At 35.3% G+C, this 20,179-nt stretch overlaps 1 protein-coding gene across 1 annotated transcript in view; it reads right to left on the reverse strand.

The window, feature by feature from the left end:
• Positions 1–915: 915 nt before the first annotated feature.
• Positions 916–20,179, reverse strand: part of LOC100370253 (TGF-beta receptor type-1-like) — a 45,229-nt gene continuing 25,965 nt past the window's right edge. The window contains exons 2-8 of the mRNA XM_006815875.3: positions 15,781–16,038; positions 12,514–12,756; positions 9,785–10,015; positions 8,998–9,165; positions 8,024–8,305; positions 6,252–6,382; positions 916–3,766 (exon numbers count right to left, since the gene is read on the reverse strand). Of these exons, the coding sequence (XP_006815938.1) occupies positions 3,641–3,766; positions 6,252–6,382; positions 8,024–8,305; positions 8,998–9,165; positions 9,785–10,015; positions 12,514–12,756; positions 15,781–16,038 (1,439 nt within the window). The 3' untranslated portion in view covers positions 916–3,640. The remainder of the gene's footprint in view (positions 3,767–6,251; positions 6,383–8,023; positions 8,306–8,997; positions 9,166–9,784; positions 10,016–12,513; positions 12,757–15,780; positions 16,039–20,179) is intronic.

Raw genomic sequence — 20,179 nt, forward strand, 5'->3', positions numbered from 1 at the left:
ATCAATAATCAATATATTTTTTAGAGATTTTATCATATTTTAGATGATGCACGACTACACAACCAAACACAGCGATCAATTTGAATGGCGTTGCCTTAAACCATACAAGTTATTTTGATGTCACAGAAACATTCCGTCACCAGAGGAAGCAATTTATAGGAATGGTGCCATCTTGTAATGAGACGCTTGTTTGACGTAATAAGTGTTTGACCTGTGGTCACATGTCAATAACAAAACACTTTGGAGATTTATTTTATTCTGAAGGACTGCACGGCCAGAGTAGCGTGATACTGCTGGCACTGATCTATAACATCATTTTTACATCAGAAAGGATCACCGTACTGAAGCCAGCAATGTACATAATATGCATATTGTCCTCCACTTCAGAGGCAAATGTTGAAAACGCATAGTTCACAATCAAAAACAATTTGTAGTTTCTTCATCAATTTCAGTTTTAGAGAGCAAAGTTCACAAGTTGCTGCAGTTGAACAGAATATGTTCTCAAAACTGGTAAAATTTATATTCTTGGTTGAACTCTGTGCAGGGTTACAATGGTAATGAAATACCAAGTGACTCAATATAAAACTTGCATTATACAGATTCTCTGCCATTCAATCACTTATCTAATTGGTTGAAGTAATGATTGAAATGTCACACAATGATTGAAATGCATTTTACACAAGTCACATGATACCCATGCATATTAGCAGGTCATTTTCAATTACCGGTAAGTAAAAGCAAAAACCAGTTGTAGTGCAGCGTGCAATCCAGTTTTGTGTAAGTTTTTTTTTTTTATACACATTATTTACATAACAAAGAAGCAATATGGAATATGACAACAGCGACACTTATTTATCTCACACACATTACCAAGTTAGCGACTGGAATGCACAAACACTTTCAGTAACTCGTATGTTTGTTTTGCACCAGATAGACAATTTTATTTTGCAAATACATTTAAAAAACAAACAACACAAAACAGGTTTTCCATATCTTGTATGAAGTAACATAGTACGCTAACAACTGTGGTAAATAAAGTAAAATTGACGGACAGAAACATTCATGAAAATCTGCAGTCTACCAAATAAATTTATATACATATTCACACTACACAAATAAAACAGACTTTCATTTGCTTCAATGATAAGTAAATTACCATTTTAGCAACTGATGAAACTGTTGGGAAATATGCAATATACAAGTTCAATTAATTCTTCAGAAGTGAAAATATTAATGAGGTCTGAATATTCATGAAGCCATCCCAACTCATGATACATCTTCTATGGTTAAAGCATTTTGAAGAGAAATCTAAACAATTCAAGCATTTCGTTGCAGAGTAAAATCAGACCATTTCATTTATGCATTTGTAGTGCACGATTTGTGTATTTGTAGACCAAAATCCAAACTATTCATGCATTTTCAGTGCACAATTTAAACCATTTCTATATTTGCAGACCAAAATCCAAACCATTCATGCATTTGCAGTGCACAATTCAAACCATTTCTATATTTGCAGACCAAAATCCAAACCATTCATGCATTTGCAGTGCACAATTCAAACCATTTCTATATTTGCAGACCAAAATCCAAACCATTCATGCATTTGCAGTGCACAATTCAAACCATTTCTATATTTGCAGACCAAAATCCAAACCATTCATGCATTTGCAGTGCACAATTCAAACCATTTCTATATTTGCAGACCAAAATCCAAACCATTCATGCATTTGCAGTGCACAATTCAAACCATTCATTCATCAGTAGACCAAGATTCAAAACTTTCGTGAATGAAGCCATTTGTAAGGATTAAATCACATTTTGTACAGCTGCCATTTGTAATTTTAAAAGCATAAAAAATAAAGCATAAACTTCATTAAAACTGAAAGGACTGAATTGTTAAAACTACAATGCATGTTCCATTTTTAAAAGAACTAAACATGTTCTAACTGAAATTATTGATGTATATCCTTTTTTCTTTTTTTTAAACTTTTTTTTTCCAATTAAAAAAAAAAACTAAACATTTATTGCCAAAATATTCCAATTGGTGTTTCAAGTAATTTAACTAAGCAGATTCAGAATGATGAACTAAGCATAAAAACAAGCAAGGTGCCATCTGATTGGCTTGATAAGCAGCCAATATGATAAGAGAAGCTTATAAAATCACTTAAGCCAAACTTACAAGTCCTCATCAATAGGTAGATGAAAACAATTAGTATGTGCTGAATATAAACCATTAATTCTCAACATCTTGAATATGTGCGGAGCATATGTACTTGTTCATGCAATGCTTCATGGGAACAGGTTGACAGAGAAGACATTTTTCTCAAATAAAAACTGTCAAATTGGAAAATGTTTCATTAGCTGGAACACAAAATATAAATAATAGCTTACATATTGTGTCTTTTAATACTGCCAATTTCATATTTCCTGCATATTTCACAAACCCTTTTTAGCAAAACAAGGCACCTTTCTCATTAAAAAACCACCAAATGCCTCAAACTTCGATGTCACATAATCTCTGATGAATCAAACAGATTCTGGGTACTGATAACAGAGATGAGAATTCAGTTCTGCTTCATTAGACCTACTCAGTATTAATAGGTGATTTCCATTCATCGTGACATTTTGCATATTGCATGAAAAATGCTCACAGAACAACTGCCATAAAAATCCCTTTTTATAATTCAATTTTGAAATGCCAATCTTTAAGATGTGAATATGGCATTTAGATACCCTTACTTCATCAAAATTGACCATCATCAAATATGTAATCAACATTATAAGGTGTGGACATTTTGCAAAAATTCATTTACATTTGTCAAATCACACACAATGTTGAGACGACACTAAGACCCTTTTTAATCCTGTTGTTACACTTAATTGTACGCATAATGCAGAAACTCACAATGACGAGGAATTGGTCTACAGAACTAATCAAGACATGTTAACTCTCTTATCTGAATTGTATGTTGCTTACATACTACTATAGTACGTTAGACCAAATTATTTACTATTTAGTTGTACAAATGTTAATTATCCTTGTCCATGGCTATAACCATACCCTAGATCAAACTAAAAGCATTATCTCTCACTATAGAAAAGCATGAATTTTCCTTGAAACAAATATTTAAATATAAAAAAATATTAATTTACATATCATATACTACATAAAAGTCATTATTTTTTATAAATTGTAAAATGCAGCAACGACCTAACATCTTGGATGCAGTCATAAAATTAATATATATAGCGCCCTCTATCAAATATAAAACAAAAAACATTTTCCTACTAAATAGAACATGTTTCTCCTAATATTCACCCCAAAAAGTAAGTTTTAAAGTCCTGCTGGGACTTTACCATCACCAACCCGAACATATTAAGACTGCTCTCAATGGCCATAATTGATTTGATGACTGCCCTCTAGTGACGAGTCACTACATGATTTACATATTAATGCCCAGCCACAAATAAAAATATTCATTAGAGACCCACAAATTCATGTCTGGTTAATTTACCAGGAAATGCCCTACAACATTTCACATTATTTTATAAGTCTTCGTTTATTTCAACTAATTAAAATATTAAAAAAAAAAATGGTAATATAATAAAATAGTATGAACTACCACTCAATTTTTTCTAATCACAGCTTGATGTCTTCAGCATTGCTGGCAGTTGATAGTGTCTTTTTTATTCTCAATGCAGTGAGCCTCGCCGCACCATTGTGATACCAGCACTCCTTCATTACTTTGGCCATAACTCTTAGCACCTGGGAAGAGTAAAGAATATTCATGTAAATGAGCTCATCAGTATGCATACTTTTACCCTAGAAAAGGTCATGCTTCTCAGATCTATTCAACAATCTATAAAAATTTTACATAGTCAATAGCAGTGACTTGTCACACACCAAATCAATGTATAGAACATTGAATGGTCAATAGCAGTGACTTGTCATACACCAACTCAATGTATACAACATTGCAAGGTCAATAGCAGTGACTTGTCACACACCAACTCAATGTATACAACATTGCAAGGTCAATAGCAGTGACTTGTCACACACCAACTCAATGTATACAACATTGCAAGGTCAATAGCAGTGACTTGTCACACACCAACTCAATGTATAGAACATTGAATGGTCAATAGCAGTGACTTGTCACACACCAACTCAATGTATAGAACATTGAATGGTCAATAGCAGTGACTAGTCACACACCAACTCAATGTATAGAACATTGAATGGTCAATAGCAGTGACTTGTCATACACCAACTCAATGTATAGAACATTGAATGGTCAATAGCAGTGACTAGTCATACACCAACTCAATGTATAGAACATTGAATGGTCAATAGCAGTGACTAGTCACACACCAACTCAATGTATAGAACATTGAATGGTCAATAGCAGTGACTTGTCATACACCAACTCAATGTATAGAACATTGAATGGTCAATAGCAGTGACTAGTCATACACCAACTCAATGTATAGAACATTGAATGGTCAATAGCAGTGACTTGTCACACACCAACTCAATGTATACAACATTGCAAGGTCAATAGCAGTGACTTGTCACACACCAACTCAATGTATAGAACATTGAATGGTCAATAGCAGTGACTTGTCACACACCAACTCAATGTATAGAACATTGAATGGTCAATAGCAGTGACTAGTCACACACCAACTCAATGTATAGAACATTGAATGGTCAATAGCAGTGACTTGTCATACACCAACTCAATGTATAGAACATTGAATGGTCAATAGCAGTGACTAGTCATACACCAACTCAATGTATAGAACATTGAATGGTCAATAGCAGTGACTTGTCATACACCAACTCAATGTATAGAACATTGAATGGTCAATAGCAGTGACTCGTCACACACCAACTCAATGTATAGAACATTGAATGGTCAATAGCAGTGACTAGTCACACACCAACTCAATGTATAGAACATTGAATGGTCAATAGCAGTGACTTGTCATACACCAACTCAATGTATAGAACATTGAATGGTCAATAGCAGTGACTAGTCATACACCAACTCAATGTATAGAACATTGAATGGTCAATAGCAGTGACTTGTCATACACCAACTCAATGTATAGAACATTGAATGGTCAATAGCAGTGACTCGTCACACACCAACTCAATGTATAGAACATTGCAAGGTCAATAGCAGTGACTTGTCACACACCAACTCAATGTATAGAACATTGAATGGTCAATAGCAGTGACTAGTCATACACCAACTCAATGTATAGAACATTGCAAGGTCAATAGCAGTGACTCGTCACACACCAACTCAATGTATAGAACATTGCAAGGTCAATAGCAGTGACTTGTCACACACCAACTCAATGTATAGAACATTGAATGGTCAATAGCAGTGACTAGTCATACACCAACTCAATGTATAGAACATTGAATGGTCAATAGCAGTGACTTGTCATATACCAACTCAATGTATAGAACATTGCAAGGTCAATAGCAGTGACTTGTCACACACCAACTCAATGTATAGAACATTGAATGGTCAATAGCAGTGACTAGTCATACACCAACTCAATGTATAGAACATTGAATGGTCAATAGCAGTGACTTGTCATACACCAACTCAATGTATAGAACATTGAATGGTCAATAGCAGTGACTCGTCACACACCAACTCAATGTATAGAACATTGCAAGGTCAATAGCAGTGACTTGTCACACACCAACTCAATGTATAGAACATTGAATGGTCAATAGCAGTGACTTGTCATACACCAACTCAATGTATAGAACATTGAATGGTCAATAGCAGTGACTTGTCATATACCAACTCAATGTATAGAACATTGAATGGTCAATAGCAGTGACTCGTCACACACCAACTCAATGTATAGAACATTGCAAGGTCAATAGCAGTGACTTGTCACACACCAACTCAATGTATAGAACATTGCAAGGTCAATAGCAGTGACTTGTCACACACCAACTCAATGTATAGAACATTGAATGGTCAATAGCAGTGACTTGTCACACACCAACTCAATGTATAGAACATTGAATGGTCAATAGCAGTGACTTGTCATACACCAACTCAATGTATAGAACATTGAATGGTCAATAGCAGTGACTTGTCATACACCAACTCAATGTATAGAACATTGAATGGTCAATAGCAGTGACTTGTCACCCACCAGGTCAGGCTCTGATGCTGAGATAAGTTGACATTTGACCTTAATTAAGGGTTGCTCACCTCATTACTCATCCATTTATTTGGTATATCTGGTCGTTGTTTTTCATCACACACAACTTTCCTCATTTCGTCAATAGAGGGATCAGACTGCACCTTGTCATAGTATGGTAGCTGGTATTCTTCATAATTACCTGTCAACAAGTCACACACATTAGAAGTCAAGTTGGGAATCGTTTACATGCCTTGGACAGGAAGTAATCGCTTATTGTCTGTTTATTTATTTCACATCTAATTTTGGACACAACCAAATAGCATTCACCAATCATTTCACTAGTCAGTAAAAATCATGAATTTTGTAGCAGAGAAAATGTTACTGGGATTTTAAAGACACTGATTGAATCACAGCGACTTTCACTTCGTCCCCACAAGTGTTGTTATAATTACCTGCATAACAAATTTAAACAGTGGACTTTATTTTGTCATGAAATCATTCTATTACAATATAATTGAGTGAACATCACCGATAAACTAACACTTCTAAAACGCATAGAACTACATTATGGAAAACAACATTTTGATGACAATGACAGAGCCACAATTAAGATATGGAACTGCATTTCAAAAATTTATTCTTGTCTGCGAACATTGACTCGTACATATTTCCAAACCAGTTCAAATATATATACTGTTGTGAAATAAGGATGTTCATTTAAGATGAAGTTCGAGGTTAACAATGGCAAGATGGAAACATTTTTTTTCATTTTAATGTCTGTTTCGAGATATTAATAATTTGTCGTTTGGTGGAAACTCATGGCAGAGTCGGCCACTTCGGTCCACCCTATTTGATTCCTCAAGTCCGAATACCTACATCGGTTGATGAACGTGTCAAGATATCATGCCATTTTAAATTTTTAGTTTGCTGTAATTTCTCAATAATTTGAAAGGCCTGATGGTAACTCCTGCCAAAGTGGAAAGTAGTTTCACATGACTTAGTATCGTGGTCATTTCAGTTCAATTTGAATACATTAATGCTGGATTTTAGGGGTTGACCAAATACACACAAGTTGCATAAACATATACGCCAGTAGTCATAAGGAGATATATTGATAATCTTACTGAAAGTTTGTTGTGATAAAAACGGATATTTGTCAGGTCTGCTGTGATCTTAACACAACTACATTAACTGTACAATTGATTTACTATGACTAACTTATTCACTACGACAAGTGAACAGAAATTCAACAGCAAGCACTTGCGTGATTCTGTGGCATTCGAATCACTCAACAGTTGACAAATATGGGCATGTAAATGTTTTTTAAAGACTAAAAGTCGAAATATGCATATTTTTGGTGGGTGGAACAAAATCGCATAACAAATGATCTGGAGTCTATTTTTCAATAGTAAAGGAAAGAACATAGACAGAGGCAGCTGGGGTAACAAGACAATGAAAATCATGAAATTTCATAGCACTGAATGTTCCACTGCAATCCTTAAAGCGAGGGAGTCATCACCTGCGCATGCGTCAGATGGCCTTAGTGTGACATTGTTTACAAACAAGCATCTACTCATGAGCCTTTGCGTTTTTAGCGCATGTTGGGACTCGCTTGGGACTCAATTCCTGCACGTGCGCAGGTGACGACCCTCTCGCTTTAAGACACGAACCACAATTGTCAATAAATTAACAGATCCCAAGGATGATAAGTAAATAATAAGTAGAGATAATAAGTGGACACATCGCCTACGGATGCTGTTTTTATTTTCCATTCATCTCAGCTATTCGTGGCGGCTTTCAGAAGGTAATGTGTTGACCGTTCCACTAATGGCAAACTCACCTCCCATGTTACATCTCTTGCTGATCTCCCAAAGTACCAAACCGAGAGCGTATACATCAGCTCGCTTGAATGACTCAAAATGGTTTATATTAATAGTATCATCCAGTACTTCGGGTGCCATGTACCGCTTGGTTCCCACTCTATTGTTCGGAGCAATGTCTACTGTGTCGGTTGTCGCATCATGGCGCACTGCCAGTCCCAGATCAGCTATTGCACATTGGCCATTCTTTTTCACTAATATATTTTTGCTTTTCAAATCACGATGCGCTATAGCAGGTTTACCTGTGGTGGAAATCAAGTAAAAGACTATAGTTAGTATGCGTAGCTTCAATACAAATATGGTTTCTCAGGAGTGAACATTTTCAGAGTCTGGCAACCATAACAGGTGAAAACAACTATCAAAAACTCAAAAATACTGTACTCTCCTGATAATTGTAACAAGACTACCCTCTACATGTGCAACAAATATAAATTTTGATATACAGGATTGTTTCATAGTTGAGTTTGTGCTGTATTCCCAACCTTATCTGCATCATGGGCTCCTCAACCAGTGTTCCACAGCAGCTTGCACAGAGCCCCAGGAAATAATTAGTACAGTTTTAGCAACATAAATGTAGAATGTTTTGTGACGTAGCTCCACCCCCGAGAATAACTATTTTCACAGATTCACTAATAATTTAACAATTTGGGTACCCTAAGTTTATCTTCTAACATTTTGATTCATTTATTCATCATTTTTCTTATTTTTATGTATTTTTTACAATTTTTTAGTAAATTTTGGACCAAATGGACACAATTCCCTATTGGTCGCATGTGTTGATCAATATTTTGATAAAAATATGAAAAGCTTGTGAAAGTTTTTTTTTGTGAAAAATGACAAAAGTTGCAACAAATCATTACATTGGGTTCAAGTACAACATAATAAAAATTGCATAAACTTCTATTTTCAATTCAGCTACCTACTCATTACATACCTTGAGTTCCTACTATTTCCATATGTAAATGAGCAAGGCCACTCGCTGTGGAGAGTGATAGTTTTATCACACCGGTAATGTCCACGGGAATTCTAGCCAAGTAATCATAGAGAGATCCATTCTCATGATAGTCAGATACAAGCCATAGCTGAGTCCAAGTACCATTATCTGAAAACGTAAAGTACAGGTATTGAGATTTGTTACTGTCACTACAAAATAAATAAATAAATCCATCAATCAATAAATCAATAAGTGAATGAATGAATGAATAAATGAATGAACGAACGAACGAACAAATGAATGAATGAATGAATGAATGAATACGCAAATGAATGAATAAATGAATGAACAAACACACAAACAAACAAACAAACAAACAAACAAACGAACGAACGAACGAACGAACGAATGAATGAATGTTTATGTACATAAGAAATAATAATTACGATTCACAAGTTGTTCTCTGCTGTGAAGCGCAGATGCAGTTTGTTTAAACTAGTTGAAGCTGAGCCCCTAATTTTAACTTTGAACTATATTTTTCCCATCAGAATCAATGATGCGCACACAAAGTATTTTACGAGGGCGACAATGGCGCGAAAGTCGCCACCGGGTGACAGACATTTTGCCACTACCGGTATTATGACTTGTATGTACTCTTCACATTAATTAATTTTTGCTGAAAAGACTTTTTGGGCGTTTTGTATGGAATAATAAAACAACCCGCAAATGACCTTGTGCATAGTCATAAGATGACAATGACGTAACATACATAACACTAATAACAAACCTTTGTTGTCAGCTGCAATGAAGCCAAGAATATTTTCATTTCGTAACATGACCGTCTGATATATTTCAGCTTCTCGGAACCAAGAGCGCTCCTCTCGTGATGAAAATATCTTGACAGCAACATTTTCTCCTCGCCAACGTCCTCTCCAGACTTCACCAAACCTGCCCTTACCGATCTGTTCAACAAGCTGTATTTGTCTGGCTATTGTCCTTTGCACAAGTAATGGTAGACCTGTGTGTTCAAAATGTTACTTATAATTACCTTCCATATTTATTGGCAACTGGAATTTTGTAAAACTAAGAAAGTATATTTTCAGTATTCATGTTCATTGCATTGAGCACTACTCTGTTGTTCAAGTCAGTCTCAAGAAATTCAGTATTTAGTATATCTGTGCTAAAAATCAAAATTTAGTTCACTTTATCCAAATATTTCATATGACATTTTTACTGCTTAAAACTTTTCCCAAGAGGGATTTGAATTATAACACGATCTAAATCCTACTTTAACCCAATAAACATTACTTTTTATTTAGTGCTGAGTTCATTTTTTAAATACAACAGCAAATATACTGGAGGGAGTTCTGAGAAGGAACAGCCAATACACCTTTACAAAATGTACAAGGAAAACATGAAAAATCAATCGATTATTTACATTATTACACTAATATTAGGTTTTGAGGGTTGCCGAGTCCAATTTTAAAGGTACACTAAATCACGGTTACTAAAAAAGACGGTTAGGAAACGCCATTGTTAAAAGGTGTGAATCTGCCTAATCCCTCAAGGATGCGTGTCGCGCTGTGTACGCCCTCTATTGCTTGAGATTTCAAGGTCCACCATTTTGTTTCATTTTTGTGTCGATCACTTGATGTTCCGCGAATTTGAAATTTTAAGCTCGTTTTCGATAGAATATCCACGTTTAGTGAACAAGCTCTACGAAGAACCACACGTACATTTCGGATGAGTACTCTTTGTGACTGTGAAAACATTCAGAATCGAGAATCGTCATTTATCGTTTTCACTGTTGTCATGAGAGTAAGCTTGGGTCCCGGTAGAAAAGTGACAAAAATTCTAACCCCCAAGTCACTATTTTAAAATACATTATATTATAAAAAATACTACCAAATGAATTTTCAGTATACTACTGTGCGTACTTATGAAGGTTGTGTGCGATTTGGGGGCTTATTAGAGTAATTTTTGTCGTTTTGCTTTCGCGTCACTTGTATCAGCCATTTTGTTCAAAGTCGTAACACTTTTTTTGTAGACGCCGTAGAAATTGTTGAAAATGTATTCAACATTTTCCGCCAGTTTCATAAAATGCCTGTTTAATTGTTCTTGTCTGTCCTTGTTTCAGTTTTTTGGGAAAATTTGTCATGTTGCAATATTCAGCGTGCCGTTAAATGTGGTTTTAGTCAACGCTACAATTTTCACATTGAACTGTCGGTACAACTTTCTAGCAGTCTCTTCACCAAATTTTTCGAACCCTTTTTAACCGTTCTTAATTTCATTGGAACTGCCTGTTGTTGCATATTTGGTCTGCTTACATGCATTTTGTAGAGCATGGGCGGGTCATTTCAGTTATCTTATCGCATATTTTGTTTACTTCCAACAAAATGTACGTGGTATCATGGCTCCTCATTAAAACTTTCGCCTGGCTGAAATATAAACACTTGTATGGTTTCTTTGACGTCTTTTTTTCTGATCATGTTTTGTTGGTTTTTTTATTTCAGTTTTCTGCCGATCTTGTTATTTAGAAACGAAAATGCCATACACGACAGGCAAATTTGTTTTGAGTTTAAACTGAGCGACAGGTTTTGTCAGGATTCACTGTAACAACTTAAACTTTATTATTACTGAAAGTATCGACAGAGACACAATAAAATGGCGTGCAGTTGTTGATTGCAATAAACTCTGGGGAAAATGACGTCATATTTGCGTGATTTCCTGTCTACATTTTATGTTAATGATTTATCACAGATTAGTACGTCTTTTGTTTCAAATGTTTACCCGCGACACGCATCCAATGAAAAGAACATGATTCGTTTCCTAACCGTCTTTTTTAGTAACCGTGACTAAATGAACCAAAAAGTATGTGTTAGAGATATACTTAAGCAGAATTTGATTTGCCAGTACTTAATCAATTTTTACACCTTGGCTACTGTGAAAGTGTTAATTATTCACTGGGTTTTAATTTTGCTATTTCGCTGACTGGAAAATGTGCTAAATTAAAATCCAGTGAATATATAAAATTTAGCATAGAACACATTATCTAAATGATAAAACCGTGAATTTAAAACCCACTGATTAATCCTTTCACAGTATTAGTAGAATGCAACAGGGTAGATGCAGCTTCTATTAGAGCATCAACACATATGAGAAATAGTGAATTTTTAGTTCAAAATTATTCAAAAGCATTGGGTGTGGTTTCTATCAGGAATGTGGCTTCTAATAAAGATTTAACAGTGTGTAACGGAACATTTCAATGATTTTTTTTGTCTGAATATTGAATACTGTTTTGGCTTCTCATTTTATTGTTTATTTGAAAATTAATGCCGGCCACAATAATTCAAAACATCAAATTCTAAATTTGTCCCGAATTTCATGCATATTCATGCCATCAAATATCATGTCATAGTATAAAGACTTGAATATAGAGTTATGAATGATTTTGGAGTGTAACTTTAGTATGACCATCTGGCACTCTTAGAAATGAAAATGGCTTGTAGATATTACCTGATCCTGATCCAGATGTAGAAAGATCCATCAGATCTTTTAACGACTGTCCTGGTGGCATTAGTGGGTCTATAGATTCAATGTCATCGTTGAAATGGTATCGAGGAGTTTGTCTACGACGCTGCGCCAAACACACACACAACGTTATCATGAACATGAAACAAATGAAACATATCGGCCCGGCGATGACAGCCGCCAGCTCCAGGGTTTCCAGGCTTTCTTGCATTGCCTGTGTGGTTGGACCTGAAATAAATATTGGTATCTGAATTATAAGTATAACATGACACATAAAAACAGATCAGTCATTTTGATAATTTTGATGTTCTCAACATTGTTACCATGTAACAACACACACACAAATAATAATAAACTCTGAACTCCAAGATAAACATTGCATTGAGAAATCTGGGTTGCTCACTGAGAAAATGTAGCGAAAATAAGCTTTAAAAGAAGTTCTCTGAGGAGAAAGAAGCCTGCATTTCTTGGATACAAATATATCCATCTGAATATATATAATAATTACCAAGGACTATGACTTAGTACCCCTACTACCATTTTCAATATATATATGTTCTACATGTATACTGTAAAATACTTTATTTTAGCTGGAATTAAGTTTTGCTGAAAAGATTTTTGAGTGTTTTGTATGGAATTTATTTTCACTGATTTTTGACGAGTTGAATGTAGAATATCACTGATTTTATTTTTACTGAATCATTCCTTTAGTGAAAATAGCAAAAATTAATTCCAAGCAGAGTAGTTTACAGTATTAGATTTCTCTAATTTTAAAAGCCAATCAGAAAGGTTGTACTATCGTGAAAAAACTGTTTAATTATCAGAATTTGTTTTAGTCACTTGTAATATGTAGAAATCAATGGAAGTAATTTCAAACAGAACCAAAACAACTATGTACCAATTGGACTCCAAGAATCAGTTCTTGAGATATCAGTGGAACAGATACAGAGCCTCCTCCTATTTTGTACTTCATGTTAATATGAAGAAACTGCATGGCAGATTGATTTTAAATGATCGTGGCCATCCAGAGAATTATTACAGGTTATTAAACAAAGGCAAATATTGCTAAGAGTCACAGATTTCTCATACATTATGCCTTTGGACTGCCTAAATTGGTCACTATAGGAAGGTGGTCTTTATACACAGGTTGCTCATATACCGTGGAACTGCCTAAATTTGTCACTATAGACAGGTGGTCTTTAATACACAGGTTGCTCATATACCGTGGAACTGCCTAAATTTGTCACTATAGACAGGTGGTCTTTATACACAGATTGCTCATATACCTTGGAACTGCCTAAATTGGTCACTATAGACAGGTGGTCTTTATACACAGATTGCTCATATACCGTGGAACTGCCTAAATTTGTCACTATAGACAGGTGGTCTTTATACACAGGTTGCTCATATACCGTGGAACTGCCTAAATTTGTCACTATAGACAGGTGGTCTTTATACACAGATTGCTCATATACCTTGGAACTGCCTAAATTTGTCACTATAGACAGGTGGTCTTTATACACAGATTGCTCATATACCGTGGAACTGCCTAAATTTGTCACTATAGACAGGTGGTCTTTATACACAGATTGCTCATATACCGTGGAACTGCCTAAATTTGTCACTATAGACAGGTGGTCTTTATACACAGATTGCTCATATACCGTGGAACTGCCTAAATTGGTCACTATAGACAGGTGGTCTTTATACACAGATTGCTCATATACCGTGGAACTGCCTAAATTGGTCACTATAGACAGGTGGTCTTTATACACAGATTGCTCATATACCTTGGAACTGCCTAAATTTGTCACTATAAGCAGGTGGTCTTTATACACAGGTTGCTCATATACCGTGGGGAACTGCCTAAATTTGTCACTATAAGCAGGTGGTCTTTATACACAGGTTGCTCATATACCGTGGGGAACTGCCTAAATTGGTCACTATAGGCAGGTGGTCTTTATATACAGGTTGCTCATATACCTTGGAACTGCCTAATTTGTCACTATAGGCAGGTGGTCTTTAAAGGCTCAATTCACTTGCCCCGGGCTAGGCTAATGAGTGTTAATCACTTGCATAGCCTATGACGAATCCTGTTTCAGCAGTCCAACATCACGTGACTTTGATTGACAGTAGTTAATTATTCGAGATTAGTAGCGCGTCCCTTTCCCCGGTTCGTGTTTTTGACTTTTATTCGCCAAAATCTCAGCTTGTACACTATTTATTGTCATAAATACTACACACAGTCACTGCTATGGTATTCATAGTCACATGCATCCACTTTGGCACAACATAATCGACCTGTAAGTTTGAGAAAACATGTCTTTACCGGAGCTTGGCTGGAGCTGTTTACTACATTGTGACAAGCAAGGAAATAATCCCTATTGTTTAGGAGCGTATTTATAGTATACCTGGGCCTTTAAACACAGGTTGCTCATTTACCGTGGAACTGCCAAAATTGTCACTATAGACAGGTGGTCTTCATACACAGGTTGCTCATATACTTTGGAACTGCCAAAATTGTCACTATAGACAGGTGGTCTTTATACACAGGTTGCTCATATACCTTGGAACTGCCTAAACCGGTCACTATAGGGCAGGTGGTCTTCATACACAGATTGCTCACATATGTACCTTGGAACTGCCTAAATTGGTCACTATAGACAGGTGGTCTTCATACACAGGTTGCTCATATACCGTGGAACTGACAAAATTGTCACTATAGACAGGTGGTCTTCATACATAGATTGCTCATATACCTTGGAACTGCCTAAATTGGTCACTATAGGCAGGTGGTCTTTATACACAGGTTGCTCATATACCGTGGAACTGCCTAAATTGGTCACTATAGGCAGGTGGTCTTTATACACAGATTGCTCATATACCTTGGAACTGCCTAAATTTGTCACTATAGACAGGTGGTCTTTATACACAGATTGCTCATATACCGTTGAACTGCCTAAATTGGTCACTATAGGCAGGTGGTCTTTATACACAGATTGCTCATATACCTTGGAAATTTTCACTATTTTCGCTGAAGGGATGATTCAGTGAAAATAAAATCCAGCGAATATACCATTTTTTCTATATTTTACATTCAACTCATCAAAAATCAGTGAAAATAAATTCCATACAAAACACCCAAAGTCTTTTCAGCGAAAATTAATTCCAGCTAAAATAAAGTATTTTACAGTAACTTGAGACTGCCTAAAAGTGGCAGGTGGTCTTTATAGGTTTGACTGTATAACTTACTTGGTGGGGTTGAAGGTAAAGGTGGGACTGTTCCATTCAAACGTTCATTACACATGTGGGTGTCACAGCACAAGACAACATTAAAGATTGGTTCACAAACTAATGGCCTATCTGGCGGATGAAGAACCTGTTTAGACATGCATCGAGTAAGAGTCTCGATTTCTTTGGACTCAGTTCGTCTCTTCTCAATGTAGCATACGCCATCTGTTTCACAGGTGTAATTGCTGGATTTACAGACGCTACAACTACATAGCAGACCTAAAATGAAAGGAGAAATAATTATTATTTCATTTATTTTACTATGTTTTTTGCTGTGTATATCATGACATTTCAACAGAGAAGCATTGCTTTACGCATGTACACGATCATACCCATAATACAGTATTTGCTCTGTTAGAAATGCATTTATCAAATACAACTTGTGTTCTCACTAAAAATTAAATACATGGAATGGAAATGTTCCATCAGTTTATAAATTACTCATCCATGTGGAACTAGAGACAGAAATGAAATATTTTGGTTTCCTTGGAGACAGTGTACTTAAATGTTCATTATGTTTGAAATTTATTCTACACTTATGAACTGTTTTTTTACATTTTTGTAAGGCAATTTGGCCCACGAGAGTAAAAAAACCTGGGACAAAAAATTAAACCATGAGGCAAATGTTTTATACCTCATATCTGGTGAGAACACTGCAACTTATTTTGACAAAAATATGCTATACAATATGCTATTACCGGTAATAGAGCAAATATGGAAGCTATACATGATCTCAAGTTATTATTCCTCCATGAATCCAAAAAACATTAATAACACGAATAAATGGCTCCAGTTTGTATAATGTCTGCCATAATAATTAATAATATGACATGTCCTCTGCTTGCCATCTTGCAAGAACTGTAGGTCTCATGCCACTAATTAGTGTATCAGCGTTCATAGCCCTCAAAGCCAATAGGTTTTCTTTCACCATGTTTTATCTGAAAAGTGGTGTATGAGGGTGTAATTCAATTATGTCAGCTGTGTGTAGCATTGTTTATTGACAAGTACCGGTGACCTGTGGATCAGGGCAATTTTCAATTAGACACTTCAAAACTGGCTGCTTTTCTGTGAATATTGAAAGCCTGTCGCGAACATTAATATTGTTATTAATTTCAAAGTTATTATTGTTATATTCAATGTTACGGTGATACTGCCGATATCCAAGTGAAATGCATAAATTATGTTAATTAGGGTCAGTCTACGTCCGCACGTGGTCGGTATTGACCAATCAGTGTTTGTTTACTTCTGCTCGCGTGCAGTTCAATTTCTGTTTATTTACCGCGTTCCTGTTCCAGACGACATTTTTCTTATCGCTGTATTTTTACTGGAGTCATTTTGAAATAAATGGTATACAGGTTGTGATTGTAATATTCATCGGAAAACCTAAGCGAGTCTGTATTTCTGTGACGCTATTCGCAAAGCCTGACAAATTAAAACAATATTTTGATTTTTGTAACCCTTTATTTTTTGGAGAAATTCACCCAAACACTAACATTGTCATCTATGGAGTTCTTAATACTGCTATGAACACCACTATGCTGATGTAATCTACCATCATACTAACTTTACATTGAAAAGTAACCAACAGGGACTGTGTCATTTTCAATTTTGAAAATCTCCAACATAGTTTAAGGTCTGAATGATCAAGAGAAAGTTATATGCAAGTAAAAACAAAACTAACATACATGTACTAATTAATGCTACAAAGCTGTTTTGCAAAAACCTTAAACTTGTACCCAGTAAACTACGGTACTTTAATTTCATGAGACAAATTCTTCATGAATTTCGTCATTCAGTGAAAATAAAAAAATGTGGCAGCAGTGAAAATTTGTCTGGGGTCCTACATCATGGAATATCAACATATTGTTTTCACAATAGAAATGTGAAAATTCCTGGCAGCCAAAATTACCGGTAAACAGTTTACAATATTATTGAAAGACCAAGAAAATTACATTTAAATTCAAATTCAGCCTCTTCATGTAATTCAATAATTGAATTTACCATACAAAATGTAAATAAACAAGTCATTGAAAATGACACAGTCCCCGTAAAATTTTTGAAAGTTCTCTTTGTGCTCGTCATATTAAAGCGGAGGGGTTGTCGCGAGCGTGTCCTTGAAACTTGAGTTCCAAGTGGCGTATACAACAGATTGTTTATTTACATCAAAACACGTGTTCCATGTAGTAGTAATATGGCCAAAAATAAAAACAGCCGTTATTCGGCCGTTTTTGATCTGATTATGAAACACACTGATATGTATGATGTATGTGCCAAATACGAATGAAAATGGTACATAAATTGTGGAAATATAGTAGTAAGGCCAAAAAGTCAGATGGCTGACAATCAGCCATCCTTGACCAGATTTTGAAACAAATTGTCATGGTAATGCATCCTATATTAAACATGTATGAAGTACATGTATGTGCCAAATTTGAATGAAAACTGACAGAGCACGTCCAAGATATCGCATAAAAAAACAAAAACAAGATGCCTGCCAGTCGGCCATCTTTGATCCAATTGTGAAATAAATTGTCATGGACATGTATCCTAACATGTATAATCTATGTACCAAGTTTGAATGAAAAATGACAAAGCATGTCCAAAATACAACATTTTCAAAAAACAAGATGGCTGCCAGTCGGCTATTTTGAATTGAATCACTAAACCACTGCATGTGCATATGTCCCACATAAGGTACTAGGCACATGCAAAGAATGAACGGAATTGGTCCACAGGATTCTGAAATATGACTCTGGACATACTGACGTACGGACGGACGGACAGGCTCAGGAACTCACGGACGGTCGGGACATGTATCCTAACATGTATGATCTACATACTAAATTTGAATGAAAACTGACAAAGCATGTCCAAAATACGACATTTTCAAAAAACAAGATGGCTGCCAGTCGGCCATCTTTGATCCAATTGTGAAATAAATCGTCATGGACATGTATCCTAACATGTATAATCTATGTACCAAGTTTGAATGAAAACTGACAAAGCATGTCCAAAATACAACATTTTCAAAAAACAAGATGGCTGCCAGTCGGCCATTTTAAATCGAATCGCTAAACCACTGCATGTGCATATGTCCCACATAAAGTACTAGGCACATGCAAAGAATGAACGGAATCGGTCCAAGGGATTCTGAGATACAACTCCGGACGGACGCACAGACGGAGAGCGAATTATAAGTCCCCGTTTTCAGACTTCGTCCGAACGGGGACTAATAATTTATAAACGAGTCGAAGAATAAACAAAGACTTAGACTATATTGTCTTACTACAATGGACTGCTATGTGAGCCAAACAATGCCATTCCCTTATACATGTACATGTAGCAAGGCATGAAATTACCTGTAGCAATAGTCCAATGCATAAATACATGTACCAACTCTGATCCAAGGCTACCATTTTTGTTAACATAGTATCAAAGATGAATACCGTAAATCACTTTAATTTGACTTTGAATTAATACCTTTTTTCCTATACTTTACATTCAACTCATAAAAAAAAAATAAGTGAATAACTAACAATGTGAAATTTATTTTCACCTAAAATAATTTTTCGGTGTTTTGTATGGAATTTATTTTCACTTATTTCTGACGAGTTGAATGCAAAATATAGGAAAAAAGGTATATTCGCTGGATTTTATTTTCACTAAATCATTCCTGCAGCGAAAATAGCGAAAATTAATTCCAAGCAAAAATAAAGTATTTTACAGTAAATAAAATTCATAAAAAACAGGCCAAATGTGAAAATTCAGTGAAAATGAATACGAAAATACAGTCCACAAGAAATTTAGAAAAAAACACTTTCCTTTTACATTAACCAGCATGTGTCAAAAGCTTTTGCTATCCTACGCAAATTAATTCAACATGCAGTGTATGACATTTACTTATAGTGTTCATATTTTCTTGTATGGCTGTCACTACCCACACATATTACACCTGATGGATTAAACCGATATTACTATGGGACTACTCGCTCTTAAATTCGGTAGCCCACCAATCTTCAAAGAAATTCCCAGCCCCACATAAAATTTAACTTTATATAACCTTTTCAAATTTGTTAAACATAATTATTTATAAGTTAAATCGGTCAGACATGCCCTAACGAAGACTGAGACACATATTGTATTTTAAATTAAAACATTTTATATTTTTAATAACATTCTATTCTTTTTTTTATATTTTTTTTTCAATGTCTGAAAATATGACGTCTTTCAGTGCATCATCTTCACTATTCTATGAGATGTAATCGCCATGGTAACACAACAGGTAAAGTCACCTTGAACTTTCTGTGACACTAAGCAGATCATGTGATGTCTACTGCTTATGTTAGTTTCAAATCTGACC

This window comes from Saccoglossus kowalevskii, chromosome 22, assembly GCF_978046115.1.
Source record: "Saccoglossus kowalevskii chromosome 22, keSacKowa6.1, whole genome shotgun sequence".
In the NCBI taxonomy this organism is placed as follows: domain Eukaryota; kingdom Metazoa; phylum Hemichordata; class Enteropneusta; family Harrimaniidae; genus Saccoglossus; species Saccoglossus kowalevskii.